The sequence below is a fragment of the Salvia hispanica genome, chromosome 2, assembly GCF_023119035.1.
Source record: "Salvia hispanica cultivar TCC Black 2014 chromosome 2, UniMelb_Shisp_WGS_1.0, whole genome shotgun sequence".
Classification (NCBI taxonomy): domain Eukaryota; kingdom Viridiplantae; phylum Streptophyta; class Magnoliopsida; order Lamiales; family Lamiaceae; genus Salvia; species Salvia hispanica.
The window spans coordinates 8,753,624-8,773,359 of record NC_062966.1 but is presented as its reverse complement, the minus strand read 5'-3'; the positions used below and the strand labels follow the sequence as shown (position 1 = coordinate 8,773,359).

Genomic DNA, 19,736 nt, shown 5'->3' with positions numbered 1-19,736 from the left:
ACTTTGATTATTATTCCCTTGGCATCACCTAGACACCAACCTCTCTTCTTCTTCTTCTTCCCCATCCCTTTTCACTTTTCATCTATCATCTGATGGCTATGTCTCGAATTCTCTCCCAATCCCAGTCCCAATCCCTCACCCGCGCTTCTCTCCGTCCCTCAAACGCCCTAATCACCCACCACCGCCACCGCTCCACTAAACCCGCCCACGCTCAACTCATCGAGCTCGACCTCGACACCGCCTCTCCATCGCAGCCCTCCATCAAAAGCCTCGGGGACGCCATCCACAGCATCATCGTCCGCCGCGCCGCTCCCGATTGGCTCCCCTTCCTCCCCGGCCACTCCTATTGGGTCCCCTCCGCCGGCATGATTCAAGCCCTTCACAGACTAACTTCATCCGAGGCGGAGCCCGCCACATTGCACCATGAATTGTTGTCCGAGGACGAGCAGATGTCCCTTTTATCCGCCAAGGGTTGGCCTTCCTCCACTTATTTTATTGGAGGTAATCAAATTAATCATCAATTGCTTTCACTTCTGTCATTGTTTACATGGAAGTTGCTATTTCGATTGAACTTAATTAATTCCAATCTAGACTGCTAAAAAGGTTAATTCCTCCTGCTATCAAACTAGAATTCGAATAAGAGTGGGTAAAACGTGAACTTTGAGAATTTGAACTCCTTATCCACTGGTATTGTGCATAATCACTGTTATTCAGAAACGTGTCTGCTTTGATTATTTGTGTCTCTGCCTAACTTAATTTTCTAGGATGATCCTACAAGGCCTTTTTGTGTCTGATTAAACTTAGAGGTCAGGTCCCAATTCTCATTTTCTTTACACATCTGTTGTATTTTATCTAGAGCATCCATACACGCAGATAAGATGTAGTATTTTCCAGTTTGGTTAAGCTTATATGGGAGGTTGTAAGATGTTTCTTTAAGAAAGTAAGCCAACATTTTCAGGGGGATTGTAAAACCCAAAACATCTCATCATATGTTTTTAGGACTTTACATAAGTTAGTAGCATATTTTAGTTTGAACTCCCTCCTTATTATGTACACGAATGCACTGTGCTCTATAGATATTAATGGCATATTCACACTTAACTCTATGAAAAAGTGATGTGGCAAATCTGAAGACTCTCTCTTTCACATATTCTTACACTTTCGTTGAGATGCATCTTCAGTAACTGCATCTCATGTCTTGCAGAATCTGATATCTTGTTTGTTTTCTCTACCATCATGTTAAATTTTAAATAATCGGAATATTTGTTATACAAGGTAAAACAGTTGAAATATGCAAAAGATCATCACCTACTTGTTTGTTTCATAACAGTTCTATTTGTATTCATGATGTGTGGTGTTTTCCACTCTAGTTACTTCACCGCATCATCCAATCCAGATAATAGTACTCCCGGAAACTTCTAGCTCCAAGGATGAACCTTGACTATTGCTTGGGCACATCAGGTCTGCTGCACAATCCTGTAATTATGGAATATAGCTTTCTATGTTATTTTTATGTTGGGTGATCATTCAATGCCTATTTTCATTCTTTAGAGTGAGTTTCCTCCCCAGGTACATTTTGTATCCTTTTTCATGGCTTGGAACAATTGCCAACTATTCGTAGCAAATTTTTGTTGACAAGTTAATATTTCATGTCAATAGGAATAATAGGTACAGGTAGCAAGGCCCCTGAAATTTGTCCCCTTTTTTGGCAGGGTTGCCGTCGTTGCAGATATGGAAAGCATGGAAAAGGTCAAGGTGGAAAGCAACTTTGAAGGAAGAAGAAGCAGATTGAATTTGCATCATCATTTCCTTAGTAGAATGAAGACGTCCTGCAGTCTTTAAAACATGCTTGTTTGGTATCTTGTACCCAAATAGAGAATGTATATTATCAATTTTAGTCAATAGTTTTATGTGGTCACAATTGATGAAAGTTGAGTTGATTAAATAAAGAGCTTGTTTTCCACAGAATTCTATTTATCCTACACAAGCGAATGCTATTGTTGTTTAGGTGGTTGTGATGTGATCACTGGAATTGGAATATATGTAGTACAGTTTGCCAATCTCATTTTCTTTACCCTGAAACATGTACATTTACAGCCTCTATCAAAGTAAATTGTTATCACAAAAGCTTTTACTGGATATTTATTTCGTAAACAGAATAAAAGCTTGATTTCAATACACTTGAACTTTTATTTCGAAGAAGTCTGTATATACAACCAACCACATAATGGTAATACAAAAAAATGATGGGCCACAACACAATAGAAGCCGTAGGACCGTTTATTGTGTTTACTCGAGAGGGAAATGATAACCGAATATACATATTAATAATATCATCAAAATCACATCTCAGATAGAAGATTGCTGATCTTTCTGAGCTCTTTGAGCGCAGCAGTGGCTGTAACCTGTCCTTTCCCGACTAGACCATTCTTCGACATGTTGTCCGAGGATCCTCCAGCTTGACCACGGTCCTGCTGGAACACAGACTCCAGTACCTGCAAGGTTCAAACAGATAGGTTAGACACTACACATACTACACATAACCATGCATGGGAAAAGACCTTTTTACAGATAACATGGTCAAATCAGATGAATGGTTAAAAATATGCAAGCTTGTTCTTTTTTGAAATTCCTCTGATCTAGAAAATATAAACCGGTTTCATGTCCATGACTACCATATTTGAAGCGATCAAGGAAGAAATAAACGTGAAAATTATGATATTAGAAGACGTATCAGTATGACTATAGAGTACTGAGATCCTTTGTCCTAGCATAACGATTATACTTCAGCAGAGTTTAGATTAGTACCTGAATGTTCTCAATCATGGATTGACCAAGATTCTTCCAGCTAACCATCAAATTTTGGTCCACTGTCTCCCCCTTGCTGGTTCCAGATGAGCGGTTACACGCATCAGCAGTGGAAATACCAACTAAATTGTTCGGATCACTTCCATTGTTGCAAGCTTTTGCATCCTCAGGAGCAGTTCTCACAGATGTGCCCTCGTTGAGATTCCTTCCAAATTTCCATAACCACTGAAACTTTCCAGATAGATGTTTAATCTCCTTTACCCCCGTAGCTAATTTTCCTGCAGAGTCATCATTTCCGTCTGGTTTTGATGAGGCGCCATCATGGTGGCTTGAGACAGATACAAGGGAGCATTCAGTATTATTAAAAGACATCTGAGTATCATTTTCATCAAATGATGAAGCGCCATCTTGGAGATTTGAGACAGGCAGCGGGGAGCATTCAGGATTATTAACACACGTCTGAACGTCATTTTCATCCATTGATGAGTTTGATGCAATGCTACTTCTTTCTAATTCGTTCTCATTATCACTACTTCCATGAATAGGACCAGAAGGATTTGAGAAGTTGGAATAATTGTCTTCACTCCCAGCAGCACTAGAAGAACTCTCATAGTTTTTATCAGATCCATCTTCTCCGTTGGCTTCCATTGAACCCCCAACGCCAATATCTGCATCAGATTCTGTATCCTCTTTAGCATCTTCATCTGCTCCGAGCTGTCGTGCAAGATCCGCCAACAAACTTCTCCTGACAGATGGCTTCGGAATTTTGGTTCTTTCATTTTTCTTTGATGGGGAAGGAGGGGATTCATTCCTAGACAAGCGGAGTCTTACTCTTTCGGACCAACCCTTTCTGCGATTTGGAACTTGATCTTCTCCAGCACTTTGCTTTTTTTCTTCCTCTTTGTGCAAAACTCTCCATTTCTCTTCCCAGTAGCTATCAGGTACCACAGTTAGAGGAGATTTTGGAGAAGAAGAATCCACAGAAAGGCTATGGCCTCTAGTTAAGTTTGACTTCTTCCTGTCATATAACTCAGATTGAATCGGCATAGGGGTTAACTTCTTTGCATCTCTGGCAACTGCATGCAAGGATTTTGCCTTCGCCAATAGCTTTACAAGTTTAATATCATCAGGGAAATTCAACAATCTCTGAAGACAGATAGTAGCATTCTCAGTGGCAAGCAATGAAGACCTCAAGTTAAGTATCATAGAAACTGCAAAAGCGCAAATGAATGCACCCCTAGGTGACTCGAGTAGTGCAAAGGTGGATTCAGCATCACAAGCAAGATCAGCACTAGACACCTTATTTTCATGCGCAAAGATTTCATCCCAGATTACCAGAAGATCTTCCAAAGAAAATTCACGTCCAAATAATACCCTTAGCCAGCGAAGTGCAAAATACTGGGGTTCAACTCCCAATTCTACAAGGTGTGTGTGAAGAGATGAATCTACATTGTAAAGCAAATGATAAAAGGCAGCAGAAGCTTCAATAACAGGAGGGCTTCCAGCATGTGACTTCCCTGCAGGAGAGTAAAAATCGACCATTGCTATGGCACCACCAGATCCACTCATTAAAGAATCAAACATAGAATAGGCATCATGTTCCATAAACTTCTCAGACAAGACAATCCCAAGTTCACCTTCTGCTCCATAAGCATCATTTAGTAAGACAATAGTTTGAATCTCGGGATCAAGTTCACTGAGACTACTAGGCTTTGCAGAAGTGTTTTCAGTTCCATTATTATCCCCCTCAGACTCCGAGAATTTCTTAAAGTCAAATTTGTATGTCAAGTCATTTTCATGAAATGAGAAGCCATCAAATTTATCAACGAAGTGGTCAGCATATGCTCTTTTCACTTCTGACAGATGTTCCACGTCACCATGAAGAACATATAACAGGGGAGCCAAGATTTCATGCATGCCTGAAAATACAGTTCGGGGAGACGCATCAGTAACCAGAGATAAAAGATTAAACAAATATAGTAATTCAGAATGTTTTAAAAAATACAAGCTCCTTGGTCTCATTTAACCATCAAAAACACTTTTGAAGTTGGGGCAATCGAATGCCCCAATCTAAACAAAATATAGTCCAAATTTAAAATTTATTCTTCCACAAAGGGAATTATATGTCGTGAGGATGGTTGATTTTACACTGCTCCACCAAATCCCTAAAGAGATAATCAGACATTTATATTTCAAACCTAAAAGAGCCATCTAAGAGTGAACATCTTTCCCAAAGTGAAGGACCAGAGAGATCAGATACAAATAATAATAACCTACCTTGTCTGTAGCCATATTCTGGGTGTCTAAGGCACCAGAGCAGTAAAATCCTTCTTAAAATGCCTTGGCATACACTTGTCTGGAAATAGCTGCCTCTTTCAGGATACAAGCGTGTCAGATCTTGATCCAACATTCTCTCCAGTTCAGCATTTTTGAAGAATCGACCCCACATGCTATCTGATAGAGGAAACATCAGTGACAAATAACTCAGAGACGTAGAAGTAGGAGGAGGAGTACGTTAAACAATTGTCAGTCAAGCCCAAAGCAGATAAAAGACGCAGATGACAGAGTAGGAGTATTTTTTCAGTGACGAAAAGAATTACAAGTTGTATTTCAGTGAGTTAAAAACAAAGAAAAGCGGCATGCCCAACCCCTCCCCCAACCAACGGAAATCACCCTAACTAGTATCCATGTCCACGCATAGCTTAAAGGATGTTTTCCGAAAGATTCATAACGCCAGGATCAGAACATCAATAATATTACAGAAAATAGAAGTAATGTGCATTCATCAAAATCCTACCTGGGTTTTGGGATAGTGGATTGTCCATGACACGATCAGGAGAGCTACTTCCATCTTTCGGCACGTGCGGATCAACTAGAAGCTGTCTCCTTAACGCAGCATACCTGCATCGTCATGAACCCAATTCGAGATCACATCAAAACTCGCTACAATTTGATATACTTCCAGATTTAAATCAAATTACCGACCACAAACTACATACAAATTCTAAAAGATCAATTGAGTTGAAATACTTGCTGAACTCGCTTAGTATTGAAATGCTGAAGCATTAAATTGGTGATATATTATTTGGTAAATACAACCCCAAAAGTTAAAAACGACCGACAATTTCGTACAACCAACCAAAACGAGTAACACGAAACACGATATCTTCAATCATTGGCCTCAAAACTAAGCATAACAATAATACTTAACAATATGAAAAGCTATGAGTTTACCTTCTCCGAGAATCGGCGGTAATCCGGCGGAGATCGTCGACGGAGGCTGAAGGATAAGATGGTAAAATCCCCAAATCTATACGCCACCTTACGCCTCTCAGATTTCTGAAGGGGTGAGAACCTCCAGAACACGACTCCGTTTCAACTATCTCTGTATCTATAGAAACCTGTGACATGTGTGAGTCTTCTTTGTCTTTCTCCTTTTTCAGTCAATTCAGCTCAGAATCAAGAACAGAAAGCGCAATTCTCCACTTGAAATACTTCGGCTTAGAAACTCAGAATTTGCTATAAAACAGCTAGAATTGTGGAGAACCCAGAATCGTCACTAAATTCATCCGTAACATCAAATAAATGACCTTCACGGAACAGATCTCGATTCTCGAGAAATAGGAAGGACTTTGCAATTAAGGAATTACAGAGAACGTGCAGTAGATCAAGAGTAGTAGAGAAAATTAAGCTAAAATGTAGGCAGGGATTCGGAAATGCAGAAATTTAGAGAGAGAGAGAGAGAAGATGAAGCTAAAATCCGGAGAGGAATTTCGGAAGGAAAAAAGAATTAGGTGAAAATACCTTTTCAACTGTATTTTGTTTGTATGACAGTATGAGTATAAATCTACCAACCAATGATTTTTTATTTACCTTTTTCAAGAAAATACTACTCCTATAATTCATTTTGCTGCATTTATGTATTCCATTCGCCCACAATTTTTTTTTATTTTCCTTAATATATTCTTTAAATTCTTAATCATTAAATTAGTAGTATATTAATATTTTATTTTTTTTGTGAGTGCTTAACATTTATTCGGATATTCTTGTGGCGGATTTACTCTTTCAAATGCATTGAATGTGTAAATTAAAGGTTGATGTTATAATTTTGATGACTACATCCTTGCTTGTTAAAAAACAGAACCTAATCATGAAATCTAGAGCTTTTTATTATTGTTTAGAGTAAATAATAAATTTGTTTTTTTGTGTGAAGAAAAGTAAAGTAAGATTGGCTTGTTTTATGTGGAAGCTGCGGGACACCATCTCAACATCCATCTCATGTTGGACTCAACTTTTCTTTTCTTTATGTGCGCAATCCAAATTCAACCAATCAATCATTTCTATACTAGTGCATATACAAATTGTCCTAATTTCAGCAGTGTAAATCATGATTTAAAACAAAGCATTTTCTTTTTATCCAAGCTATTGTTTTAGTTGACTTATGACTAATCAAATCAACGCGTTTCAAGTTAAGTTTCCAAAAATTTGCCACTAAATTTGATATTGATGTTGTGATTAATAATAAATAAAATTTTTACAATAAAGAAATAATTTATTACTACCACATGATAATATCCACATCACAAACTAAGAGAGATAAACCATGTTTATAAATTTTGAGCAGAGTCTTATTTCAAAAGGACATTATATGCGAGAAATAATAACTCTTGTGTTCTTATCGTACGGATGCGATGACAACACTAATAATATAGGAAATCAAAAAATTAATTATTTGTTTTAATATAATTGTTGGCGCATTGAAAAAAATCCCACCTAAATCAAGTATTAGAAGTATAAACAAGGCCAACATTAATATATTATAAGTATCATTTGCCAAGCTCATAAAATGATTATTTATTCCGCGAGTAATTAATAATATTTACGATTATACAATTGGAGAAGTTTGTGTTTGCTGAGACGCTATATGCTTTCATGACTTGGGAAAGTAGTTAGTTCTTGTTTTAATAGGAGTATTTTCCAACTGCGTGTATCTAAAATATTTCCGGTTGCTCAAATATTAGTATATTATTACTAGTATTTTATTACGGTTTGTTTGACCTAATACATCTAAAATATATACGAAAGATACCCCAAGAAGATTATTTGGATCATTTAATAAGTTAAGACAAGAACTAATTAAGATGAAGCTAAGATAGTAACAGTATGCAACTATGCATAGAGTTGAATTAAAATAAAATGTTTTGACATATAATGAGGAAGCAATAAATTAGGCATAAAACATTAATTCTAGTCCTACCAAAAGATAGGCTATCCTTCCCTTGTAGTTGTAACACGAAATCAGCCACCAAATTTGATCGACTGTAGTGTTTTCCAATGAGGAAACAATAATTGAGCTGGAGAATATTTTATTTGATTATCTCTATATAATAGAAGTAATAGAAGTAATTGAATGTTGGGTAAATGAGGGAGAAACATAGCATGTGGCATGGAAAGACACCGTAGAATCTTCAATTTGGACAAGAAATTGGAAATCAAAATCTAGAGGCAACTACAAAAGAACCATATCCAGAATGACGTGGCCAAGCTCTCTCTCCCAACCTATTTTATGGTTGCACAATTTCATTTGACAAAATCCTATCCTAGTCGGACATGACAATCACACAAGTTTCTCGTTATTATCTTTTACTACTATATACTCCACATTATTTAAATAGAAATAGATCTATAGACCTAGAAATAACGACCAGTATTATTAACTTAACAGTTATTTTTACTATACAAAATTCCAGTGGCAAGTATAATTTGGGTATTCTTTGTAGTAATAACTAGAAAACTGTTTCAAGTCTATCAATAGAACTATCATCATATTAAAGGTAAATTTTTCGCATAATGTGAACACTACGATATTGTATGGTGTATCCAATATCTCCAAAATAAGAAAAAAGTTCATTTTATTTTTTTCCAGTTAAAATAGCGCATCAATTATCCAAGTGGATTTTGTCATTTAATATAAAATTGGCATTCGGCAAAAAGAAATAAAATTACTACATTACATTAATTAGTCCAAACCTCAATTCGACGAATATAGAAACAATTAATTCCAGCCTGTCATGGTGACGAAAATAGTGGCTATTTTAATGTTGTTTGTCATCTATCATGCATAATAATTGAAAGGCTTGTAGATTGGGCATTTTAGACAAAGCAATTAACAAGTAACAAAACGCCACCTTTATTTGATTTTGGAGGGTGATTTAGACCTACCTATCTCAGAGTCAAATTAATCAAAAACAAAAAGATAAGTCACAAACACGAATATCAGAATTATGTTGCGTTCGCAATCATATTCATATCATACATATATTCCGTAAAATAAATATAGAAAAGAGATTATGGCCTAATTCGTGTGGACTCTTGCTTGAACCTCACTTTCAGATTTAGCTGTACCTAATAAACTAGGAAAATGACTCCATCATTTATCAAATTCTTAATTTCATACCTAATATTCACATTAAATGCCCTTAAATTTCCACCATTTCTCAAATTTGATTAATTATATTCTAGAGTAGTTCAATCAGAGCGCACGCTAAAATTTTCACCTAATTTTGATTCTATTTCTACCTCATCTACCATTATTTTATTGATTTCATATATACTAATTACATTTGTATTTTAATAACGAGGTGTGGATCTATCCTGCAGTGTTCAATTATTATAACTAATTCATAATAGGGAGATAGGATATTCTTAAAGATCCACTAATTTTGTTAACGACTGATTTAATTTTACTTAATGTGCTTGTTTTCAAGAATAAAAAAGTGTAATTATTAGTGAATGGAGTAGAAACCGACGGTTGATTTAGGACCATACAAATACAATCGCAGCTCCGACCCTTAGTTTAGGGCCACATGCGAATTCGACAACATGTTTAAATTAAATTATCAACCGACCACTACTGCACACTATTTTTTTTCTTATTTTTTTTAATGTTTTTGGTGGCTTCCAATAATAATTCTTCCACTTGCGTCCACATTTTCTAAAGTAATCCGAGTATCAAATTGATTTGTTTCTGGATGGAGACATCTTAGCTTCATTGCTGTGCTTTGTCTCAGGAATGATGAGTGTATTCCTGTGCTACATCAATTAAAAGGTTGTTAATTTGGAGCCCAACAAACCTCGGAAAATAATTGTATCTGCTTGTGGACACGTCATTTCCATAATTAATAACTTAATTAGTACTTTGAATATGTCCAGTGGAAAAAAGCCTAGTCTAAGATTACCAAGTTACAAAGCAAGGTAGTTTTGCTTTAAGCAGACCATGACTAATTCCTCCTATTAATATTACTATAATAGTAACAAATTAAATTATGCAACAACTTATGATCACAACTTGAGCCTTGCTCTAGTATCAAAAAGCATCTGTCCCTCATTGATATAGACTAAATAGGAGACTACATTTAATCTATATATCCCCATCAATTGTTCTCACCACCGATGTGAGAATTGAGTCTATAACACTCATCCATCCACACACACCTAAACCAACTTGGATTCATCCCCAACTTCATATTCACATGTAAATCTATTTGCTTATGTATTTTAATTAAAAGTGGACAAATATATGGATGTTCGAGCAGCCTCCTTTTCCATGTCGCCATCTTCCAGCAATCTTCTCGACCTCGAAACAGCATCCCAGTTGTTATTCATGGCGTATAAGTTGGATAACAGAACGTAAGGCGAAGCTGCTGAAAGAGGACCGAGTTTTACGAGCCTCTTAGCTATCCGTTCCCCAACGACAACATCTCCCTGCAGTCGGCATGCAGAAAGTAAACATCCCAAAACAACTTCATCATCTCTTTTATCACTATATTCTTCAGCCTCGCTTAACCTTCCAGATCGCCCTAACAGATCAATGAGGCAGCACAGATGCTCGCTTCCAGGGCTTATTCCGTAAACTCTGCTCATAGAATCAAAAACCATCCGGCCCACATCAGCAAGCCCAGAGTGACTGCAAGCAGTCAGCAGTTCAAGAAATGTGATGGAGTCTGGCTCCACACCTGCTGTCTTCATCTCCTCGAACAGTGCCATAGCTTTTTCAGCGTGGCCGTGATTTGCAAATGCAGCAATGATGGTGTTCCAAGAAATAAGAGTGCGAATCTCCATTTGCTCAAAGACAGTGTATGCTGAGGTAATGTTTCCGCACTTAGCATACATGTTGACAAGTGCATTTCCAACGCCAACATCCCAATCCGGCCCTGTCCTGATCAGACGGCAGTGAATCTCTTTGCCAATTCTCATGGAGGCCATGTTAGCAGCTGCCGAAAGCAAACTAGCATACGTGTAATCATCTGGAGCCACGTCCATCTCTCTCAAAACATCCAGAGCCTTTGAGTGATCATCACAGTGGCAACAATCAGAAATGATAGTATTCCAGGAACATACATCTTTTTCTCCAATGGACCTGAACACCTTGTCGGATTCTCGAAACAAACAAAACTTGGAGTAGAGTGTCATCAGAACATTCCCAGAAAACGACATACAGTCAAGCCCAAGCTTCACCATTTGACAGTGCAGTTGCAGAACCGTTGATAAACCATATAAGGCTTCACCAGCGCCTAATAATCCCGCAAAAGTAAACCGGTCTGGAAGCAGACCCCGTCTTAAAAGAATCACAAACAACTCCATTCCCTTCTCGAACTGCTTGTTATCCACCAGCCCAGTGATTGCAATGTTGTAGGAAACTAGAGTTGGGTGAACAAAATTGCTATCACTAAAAACAGATAGTGCATCAGCACACATGCCACATTTCATGTACACCAAAATCAGTGAATTAACAACGAAACTAACAGAACAATAGTTGAGCTTTAACGCGGACGCATGAATTTGCGGCCCGAGATTTGAGTCCCTTGAGCTGGCGCAGGAGCTAAGAGCGCTCGAGAATACTGAATCATTGGGCTTAAAATGCTTCTGCATATTGCTGAAGAGTTGAAGCGCTTTATGGGGTCTGCCCCAAAGGTTATAGCCAGATATCATGGCAGACCACGTGACCAAATTTCTGTGCGGCATTTCATCGAACATCTGCTGGGCTGGGTGAAGAAGTCCACATTTGGCGTAGAAATTGAGAATGTGATTGCAGATGGAAGTTTCTGCTACTCGTCCTATCTTAATAGCTGCAGCGTGGAGAGAAATCCCACTTCTTAATGCCTTGGCTTTGGCGCAATGGTGGAAAAAGAAACCAAGATTTTGCAGCAGCATCATTCATCACTTTTCGGACGACCAAATTTGATGCAGACCTCAAAATTAGTACAACGTATATATATGTCTACTCTTGGACTTGGCCAATAATATCACATTTCGGAGCTGAGTTTCAAATATTTGTTTTGACCGAAGCAACTCCAATCAGCTGAATCAAAAACTGTGTAAAACGATAACTGAATTACTCAACTTACTTTATGGACATTTAAACCAAGTAGTAGTGTGAAACAATTAGAAAGTTTCTTACATCACAACGGCATCCCCATTTTGGAATACCGACTTTAAAAGAAGGAAAACCAAATTGGAATCAAATAAAAAAAGGGACGAAAATCGCAACAGTGCAGCTCAAAGTCCCTCACAATGTAAACATAAAATAAATAGCTCGAATAAAATGATCATACTGAGGTTGGCTATTTCTTCATCTTCTGTGGCTCCGCTTGCACTTTGACACGGCACAACTTGTTTTACAACAAAGGAAGCTAGATCAGAATTGGAGATGAATGGGGTCGAATGCAATCGACCAAAGAATGCATATCGTTGGCTGTCAGTCTGCCTCAATAGATGTATAATTGGGGAAAAGGCGTAGCAACTTATTCAGTGTTTCGGGTAAGAACTTCCTTGCAAATAGAAAACATGGGCGTTCGACTCCATTCCACAAGCATGGCGTAATCCTGGATTGTCTCTGAATTCACAAGGAAAAGCAAGCAAGGTGTGAGCATCATGATTTTAACAGAATAATAATACTACTGTACAAGTACTATTATACTAACCTTTTTGTCACTTGTTACATGCAAACTTTCTGCGATAGACTGCAAAAAACTTGTAAAGTTTAGTGTCTAGATAGTTGTCTAGGTAGTTATCAGGCACAGCTAGTTTACAGGAATAATATCTTATCCAATGATTATTTTCAAACAGAAATCCAAATAAAGTTATAACTATAGTTCATGTATAAGCTTTGGAAGAACATTGCCATACTGTGATATTTCTTAAAAGCTCCATGGTGACATCCTGCGATTTGTATGATTTTGGGTGCCACTTAAATTCTGACCAATCAACATGTGTTACTGACCAATTGGCTATTCCACCTGGATCAAGCATCTGAAAATGCAAACTAGAATTATACACAAAAAGAAGGGATGGAAGAGTGCATCTTAACCAACTGAAAGGAGAAATTTACGAAAATCTCACATAGAAAAATGTTGGCAAATAGTGTTCATCCGAGTAGCAGTTGCGTCCTCCTTCCATGCCAGGCTGTTCAATCAAGAGAGGCATGAGCATTACCACTTCAGTACAATGTGATAGTGTGATCTCCATATTTGATCAATATGCCACAAAAAAATGAATAAAGAGAGAGTAGTTTTAATGAGCAAGATAGATCTTAGAGAAAAAGCAAGAAAAATTTAAACCCTATGACGTAGCATGAGCCATGTGGTAATATATGTCCTAAAGCCTCTAAAGTAAAGACTTGCAACACATCACTAATACACAGGATGTATGCTCCTGCGCCGCGCACAGAGGAAAGCATGATTATCGACCAAGCAAGAAACAAGGGGTGCATTTTGATGTTCACCATTCCTAGATAAATCGGGAAGATATCAGTCAATGAATGGAGTAGGAAAGCCGACGAACCACTGAGATCAACTAAACACCTTTGAGGTCCCACTGGATCTATACTGTGGTCTATTGGGAGTTCATTTTGCAATTAGCAAAGAAATGAACATTTCACAGAAGAAGAATAAGCACCAAATTTAATTCACTATGTGTAGTGTTTCATATAAAATGTAGTCAATCAAGACAGAGTTCTGCAGAAATAAAGCTCTATTAAGTATTGTGTTAGAGCAAGAGATATCCATGGCTTGTTAAAGTGGGTGACCATGCACAAGTGCGAGAGAGAGTATTGATATAGTAGAGAGAAGGGCATGGCACAGTTTAACCTATATGAATACATAAAAAAGAATTGCTAACAATCAATTATTGTGTTTGTGAAATATTGCATCCTATAATATTTTTGAACTAAAAATCATACGGAGTAATATATTTTCTGTTGAAAAATTAATACTCCCTCCATCACAATGAATATGACCCACTTTCCTTTTTAATTTGTCACAACCAAGATGGCCATTACTAAAAATGGAAACACTTTTATCTCTACTTTATTCTCTCTTCACTGAACATACAAAATAGCACCGTATAAAATCCCGTGCCATCCAAGGAAGGGGTCATCTTCCTTGGGAGATAGGGAGTTTAAAATTTCTCTTTCGAAATCAGCAAAACTTGAATACAAAAGGACTCTCTTTTTCTGTTTTTTTCAAACCAATGGACATTTAACAATATTTAAGTTACAAGAAAAGAGTGTGAAAAACATCAAATGTTGACTCGTCGAGTCAACATAATTCCTTCATCCATTTCAGACTAGAAACTGGAAAATTGAATGCATTAATTTGATAAACACGAAAAATGTAGTTTTATGTGTTAAACATTACATAAAGTCATGTGCATTACAAAAACTTTGAATCAGTAAACAATTCAAGTAGTAACAGTCTACCTACCATGGTACCATCAACCATGTAAAAGTAACTGCCAACATGCTACTACAATATAGCCAAAGAAAACAAATGTAGAATGACAGAGAAATAGCATCCAAAGTAGAATGTCACAAATAGAGAGAAAAGTAAGGTCGGTATCACAAAAGTTAGAAGAGTATGGTCAATATGCATAAGACAATGAAATGGAAATTATATAAGGGTTATAGTAAACATATGATTATCGAGCATATTTCTTGTCCTCTAACCTCGTCTTCCTAAACATACACATGAATATATAGCATGCTGATAATCTACTTTATTTATGGTAGATTAAACCTGCATTCCTAACTTTTACACAAAGAAAAAGAGACAATTTAAGGTACATGCATTTCTAGCAACAGTAAGAACAGTTGGGTTTTGTGCATCTTGTTCACGTAAGGAATACTCCAATACAAACCACAAAACCACAAGGAAGAAGCCTATGAAAGTGCAAGAATAAATAAAAAATTTATAAAATGCGAAAGTTGAAAAATCACTTTTAGAAGTGTTATTTTTAAAATAAAGTATAATGACCTTGCAATGCTCCCTGAATTTCCTAAAGTAGAGACTGTCAGCCATGATTATAATAGCATGCTGCCGCTTCATTGTGAACCACTGCATGTTGAAATGCAGCATGTTATGGAATGAAGAAAGACAAAAAAAAGTGAATGCATCTTGTCATCTGTAAAGCTCCAGTAGATGAGTAGCTAAAAGAGAAATTGTAAAAATTATCGTACAGCAGAAAGAGCCTTCAAGGTCCAAATACAAATTGAAAGGAATTATAAATACTTGGAATAATACAACATCTTGATACTTATTAGGAGCAGAGCAACTCCTATTTACTAAACCATCAAGATTTTGGAATAATTTCAAATCTGTACTTATATTTCAAATAAACACATGATTATTATGCAATATGATATACACCTGGGATCCTTTCCGAAAGTCTTTCTTCTCTACTTCAGGTAGCATATATTTAATGTACCTGCCAGTTCCATGAGGACCAGGATCCTCATAGCTGCAGAAATAGTATCGTAATTAACTCTGATTAGTATTCACAAGTAAAGTTCATATTTACAGCAAGCGCTAGCTCTTAATAAACAGTATTCATTGATACCTCAAGCAGAATTAATCGTCAAAATCATTCAACAATATGAATCTTTTTTAAGGTGAATACTTTTTAAAAAAACTTTTATGGCAAATAATCGAAATGGGGAATCTGTTGTGGTTTTTACAGGGCTTACAACAAGAAAAATATTTTTAAAACAGGGAATACGTGCATACATGCATACTTAAAACTTGCTGCCAAGTGTTACATAAAATTGAATGAATTGGGAATATGTAGCCGAAAATAAGCAAAGGAAAAAGATTAAGGATGGAAAGGGCAGACTTACCAATCTACAAAGCTAACATTTGTCTGCATGAGATAATCGTACACAAAATCAAAACTACGAAGTGGTATGCAGCTGCGTCAAATAAAATGCTTGATTAGTATTTGAGTCTTTGCATGAGAGCAAACCATAGAGAAAATGTGAAGAAACTTGACAGAAATAACATTCATCGTACAGCTACCTGTCAGAAAGCAGTACGAATTGCTGGTTGTCTGGATCTTTTAGTGCATTGGCTAGAAGCCGTCTTTCAGCATCAACCATTGAAATTTTCCCCCACTCTACCTGCAATTGTGACATTTGCACGAATCAGATCTAATGGATATTTCAATACATCAGTAGTAGAAGGGTTTTCTAATCTCAACCTGGACAAACCAGCCATAACACGGATATATATTAATTATTGTTACAAACCAGGATGCAGAAAAGTCTTGGCTATATTCTTTTAAGTAAAATATGCTGACTCTTTAAGCAAAAGAACTTCATTGATCAAAGTTTGAAAAAAATAAACGATTTGGTTAAAAAAGAAAGCAGTCAACATAAACTCAAGCCACTATCGATAATATTTCAGTTGGGCATGCTAGCTTTGTTCAAATACTTAGGCTAAAATCTTAAAAAACAATGTTAATCTTAACTGTAGTTTGTTATCCATTAATACATAGGTCTAAAGATATTCTGATATAGTTTGCATAACTGTTTATGCTTTTTTTAGGAAGCACACGAAGCTCCACAAAATATAAGAGGTTGAATTACAATAGCACACTAGTAATAGATTCACTACGAATGGTAAAGAAATTGAGAACAGACCGTGTCACTACGAATTTCTCGATTGACAAAATAACGGCTAAAATGAACAGGTTTATCCTTGGATGCATGCACATACACAGAAAATCTTCCTTCATTACCCTGCCATAAAACATGAATTTTTTTGAGAAAAAGTGGTTGCCAAACTGAATAACATAAAAAAAGAATGTCATATGATTCGAAGCATGTACTCAATATCAATTCAAATTTATATAAAAAGAAGTCTTTATTTTTCACCCTTCACCTCATGGAATTTAACTGCTCTTGCCAGCATACTTTTGTGGCTGGAAGAGTTGGTTCATATATGGGTGATGGAGCTAGTTGGTGGATACTTTAGCTTCCTTTATCATGTGTTGTGTATTGACCCAAGAAAATGATTTTATTCTCCTAGCAGCTTTAACCTCTTAGAAGGACTTTGCTTTCAATGTGTGTGTTCTTATATGCTAAACTTGATATTTAATAAGATAAATCACAATCATATATGCTTTAATCAAGTGGAATTTTGTCAATCAACATCCTTATGAACTAGAGACACCAGAGCTTTTAACAAAAGGACCAAAACTAACATTAGATAAACATGTCTGTAAATGCTTCCTAAATAAACCTCATCTCGTCAGGTAACTAACTACAAAGAAAGACTCTATTTCCCTGAAAAGACATGGTGGAAATGTTGAGAAAATAATATGTGATCATAATTGGAATTGGACAGTAAGAAGAAGTTGAATTACCTGGAAAAATTTGTCCCATAACTTCTCAAACGGTAAAGCACCGGGTGTCAAAAATAAGAAGGCAATTTTGGGGTTCAAGGATATAACAGAAGGCCTACTAAGGAGATCTTTAATTACAACTCGAGAAGCAAATTCATCATCAGTCAGTCCTCTGGTAAGTGCAGGAGGAAGCCAATTTTGCAATGCCTCGCAACCATTATATGAGAATATATAACATGCTGCGAAATTCTGAGGGGGATAAATATATGAACAGATTACGAAGAAGCTGACTAATGAGACCAATACAATAATCCATGTCGGCTTCTTTAAATGGCTGCGAGGGCGAGCCATAAGCAACATAGGTGATTCTTTTGTGCCCATACGCCAGCCCTGAGTTGACTTCATCTAGAAATGATGCATCATTGTATGCCAATTCTACAACAATACTCGATCGTGTTCCACTGCTCGCCTTAAACACGAAATGCACCAAAGTAAGATCACATAAACCGCCTAAAGCCGAGCCTGCATCAAGAGTCTGAATATTAAGAACGTTAAACTTCATCAGGCTCATTAATTCAACTATTGTGATATACAGTATATGATTAAAAAAATGGTTTAAATACTGATTTGGCATAACACGGAAATTGCAAATAGGATAATCATGTTTGCAAAACAGGGATCAGAGAGATCAAATGAACGATGTATATAAATTAGTATCACTATAGTACTAAAACTGCAGATTCAAATTCCCAAAATTCATTCGGCCACACAAAATCCAAAAGGCAAGGACGAATCTGAATCGACGACTTTTTTGACGCTGTTAAAATTGACAAGTGAAATCCGAGACGGATAAAGCTAGTCTAGATCAAAATCAGGATGAGTCATGCAGTCGCAGAAGAATGTAGAGAAGAAAGAAAAGAGCAATTTACCTGAAGAAGAAGAAGAGGAGGGAAGAGATGCGAAGAATTGAATCGTGGAGCAGAATGATGTGTATTGTATGAATGTGTATGTACGTCTGCGTATATATAATTATAGTATATGTGTGTGAGATCTAGGGCACATCGAGCTAGGATTTGACCAATGAGGGAGAGAGAGGGGTTGACGCTACAATATAATTAGGCTCAGGCTCAATAAAGACAATTGATGCATAGGAGATGGGTGAGGATTCCAAGCTCTTGTGTTTGTGTGTGTTCGTTCTGGTGTTGGCTTCTGCATTGGTAGAGAGAGAGAGAGAGATTGGTAAACTAAACGTTATGGAATTCCGTCCAAGCATAAGAAACATTAGAGCCGGCGAGGAGTGGAGGGCACGCGCAGGGAGAGCGCATGTGGTCGCCAAATTGAAGATGCAACAAGTGGGCATGTGGGTTTTGAACTTGTCCATATATTTACAGTCCCAAATTCGTGGACCAAATCAATCATAATCGCAATATTAATTACTCCATTCCATGGCTAAGGAAATGACCACGAAATTAAGCCTACTTGTACCAATTCCTCTTTATCACTACTAATTTTCAATTTCAATGACCGGCTCCCCATTTTATATTTTCTAAATGTTGAAAATTACTAGTAGTACATAAATTGGACAATGAATAATTAATTAATAGAGTATTTTGTTGTAATTAGTTAGATAAGGGCGAAACAAGTTTATAAAGAAAAATGAAGAGACGTGAGAAGAGCATGCAAATTTTTATAATGGATAGAGGGAAGAACATGCAATATTTAATCGGCGCATTCATCCAACTTGAGCTTCCAGATTCCTTCTCCGGTCCAAACTCAACCGAACCGTTGACCCCATTTCAAAGAGTCTCCGCTTCGACCGTCGGTTTCTCCAACCAGTGGCGGATCCAGGATACGAAATGGGAGGGGGCGAAATAAAATAGTCAATCCATCCACGAAAAATAATCTCATCTTTCCATTTGGCTCCGTCCATAAAAAATAGTCTCATCCAAAAATGAAAATTTTCTCTAAACTACTTTATCAGCTTTTACTCTTTCTCTCTCATGCTTTATCCACTTTTTTTCTTCTTCGTTATCTTATTTTACCAATTTCTTATTAAAATCTATGTCATCCACTTTTCTCATTAACTTCAATAGCATTATCATACGTTGATCGCAACAACTAACTTCTATCAGTATCCATATATTGAAAACGTTTCAAGATTCACTCGATCAATCATCTTTCATCGTATTATGCAATTTTATAGCATAGCATACTCTTTCAACCAAAATAAAACTATGTTTTTTCGTAAAAAT

General features: G+C 36.7%; 4 protein-coding genes across 10 annotated transcripts; 1 reads left to right on the top strand and 3 right to left on the bottom strand.

The window, feature by feature from the left end:
• Window positions 1-1,968, top strand: LOC125203786. Of its 6 annotated transcripts, none has more exons than XR_007173439.1 (3): window positions 1-501; window positions 1,397-1,461; window positions 1,713-1,968. XR_007173439.1 is itself a non-coding variant. In XM_048102232.1 (3 exons), exons 1-2 carry the CDS (start codon window positions 93-95, stop codon window positions 1,439-1,441), a joined length of 480 nt encoding a protein of 159 aa, XP_047958189.1. In that variant the 5' UTR covers window positions 1-92; the 3' UTR covers window positions 1,442-1,478; window positions 1,713-1,968. The 6 variants fall into 6 exon arrangements, 4 of the variants coding, with proteins under 4 accessions (XP_047958189.1, XP_047958186.1, XP_047958187.1 ...); XR_007173438.1 differs by having other exon boundaries at window positions 1,331-1,478; XM_048102232.1 differs by having other exon boundaries at window positions 1,371-1,478.
• A 198-nt stretch (window positions 1,969-2,166) lies between these two features.
• Window positions 2,167-6,610, bottom strand: LOC125203785 (TBC1 domain family member 5-like). Its single transcript, XM_048102228.1, has 5 exons — window positions 6,043-6,610; window positions 5,606-5,709; window positions 5,086-5,262; window positions 2,809-4,727; window positions 2,167-2,495 (listed from the first exon to the last, which is right to left on the bottom strand). The coding sequence occupies exons 1-5, from the start codon at window positions 6,216-6,218 to the stop codon at window positions 2,343-2,345; spliced, it is 2,529 nt and encodes an 842-aa protein (XP_047958185.1). The 5' UTR covers window positions 6,219-6,610; the 3' UTR covers window positions 2,167-2,342.
• A 3,559-nt stretch (window positions 6,611-10,169) lies between these two features.
• Window positions 10,170-12,099, bottom strand: LOC125207143 (pentatricopeptide repeat-containing protein At3g03580-like). The gene has a single exon (XM_048106363.1). The coding sequence runs from the start codon at window positions 12,022-12,024 to the stop codon at window positions 10,366-10,368; it is 1,659 nt and encodes a 552-aa protein (XP_047962320.1). The 5' UTR covers window positions 12,025-12,099; the 3' UTR covers window positions 10,170-10,365.
• Window positions 12,100-12,202: 103 nt separating this feature from the next.
• Window positions 12,203-18,821, bottom strand: LOC125207144 (glycosyltransferase BC10-like). Of its 2 annotated transcripts, none has more exons than XM_048106364.1 (11): window positions 18,414-18,821; window positions 17,506-18,019; window positions 16,781-16,879; window positions 16,158-16,258; window positions 15,980-16,051; window positions 15,513-15,603; window positions 15,120-15,200; window positions 13,210-13,272; window positions 12,997-13,119; window positions 12,792-12,830; window positions 12,203-12,703 (listed from the first exon to the last, which is right to left on the bottom strand). In XM_048106364.1, exons 2-11 carry the CDS (start codon window positions 17,887-17,889, stop codon window positions 12,566-12,568), a joined length of 1,191 nt encoding a protein of 396 aa, XP_047962321.1. In that variant the 5' UTR covers window positions 17,890-18,019; window positions 18,414-18,821; the 3' UTR covers window positions 12,203-12,565. The 2 variants fall into 2 exon arrangements, with proteins under 2 accessions (XP_047962321.1, XP_047962322.1); XM_048106365.1 differs by having other exon boundaries at window positions 17,506-18,006.
• Between the last annotated feature and the right edge of the window lie 915 nt (window positions 18,822-19,736).

Bases quoted from the DNA above. Each gene is read 5' to 3' on its own strand.
- LOC125207143 (XM_048106363.1), bottom strand. From the start codon at position 12,024: ATGATGCTGCTGCAAAATCTTGGTTTCTTTTTCCACCATTGCGCCAAA.
- LOC125203785 (XM_048102228.1), bottom strand. From the start codon at position 6,218: ATGTCACAGGTTTCTATAGATACAGAGATAGTTGAAACGGAGTCGTGT. The intron at 5,263-5,605 runs GTAGGATTTTGA...TTCCTCTATCAG, and splicing joins TCCACTATCCCAAAACCCAG to ATAGCATGTGGGGTCGATTC. The intron at 2,496-2,808 runs GTACTAATCTAA...TGAACCTTGCAG, and splicing joins CCATGATTGAGAACATTCAG to GTACTGGAGTCTGTGTTCCA.
- LOC125207144 (XM_048106364.1), bottom strand. From the start codon at position 17,889: ATGAAGTCAACTCAGGGCTGGCGTATGGGCACAAAAGAATCACCTATG. The intron at 16,052-16,157 runs GTAGCTGTACGA...TATTTGACGCAG, and splicing joins TTCGTACTGCTTTCTGACAG to CTGCATACCACTTCGTAGTT. The intron at 12,831-12,996 runs GTATGGCAATGT...AGTTTTTTGCAG, and splicing joins AGCTTTTAAGAAATATCACA to TCTATCGCAGAAAGTTTGCA.
- LOC125203786 (XM_048102229.1), top strand. From the start codon at position 93: ATGGCTATGTCTCGAATTCTCTCCCAATCCCAGTCCCAATCCCTCACC. The intron at 502-1,330 runs GTAATCAAATTA...GTTTCATAACAG, and splicing joins CTCCACTTATTTTATTGGAG to TTCTATTTGTATTCATGATG.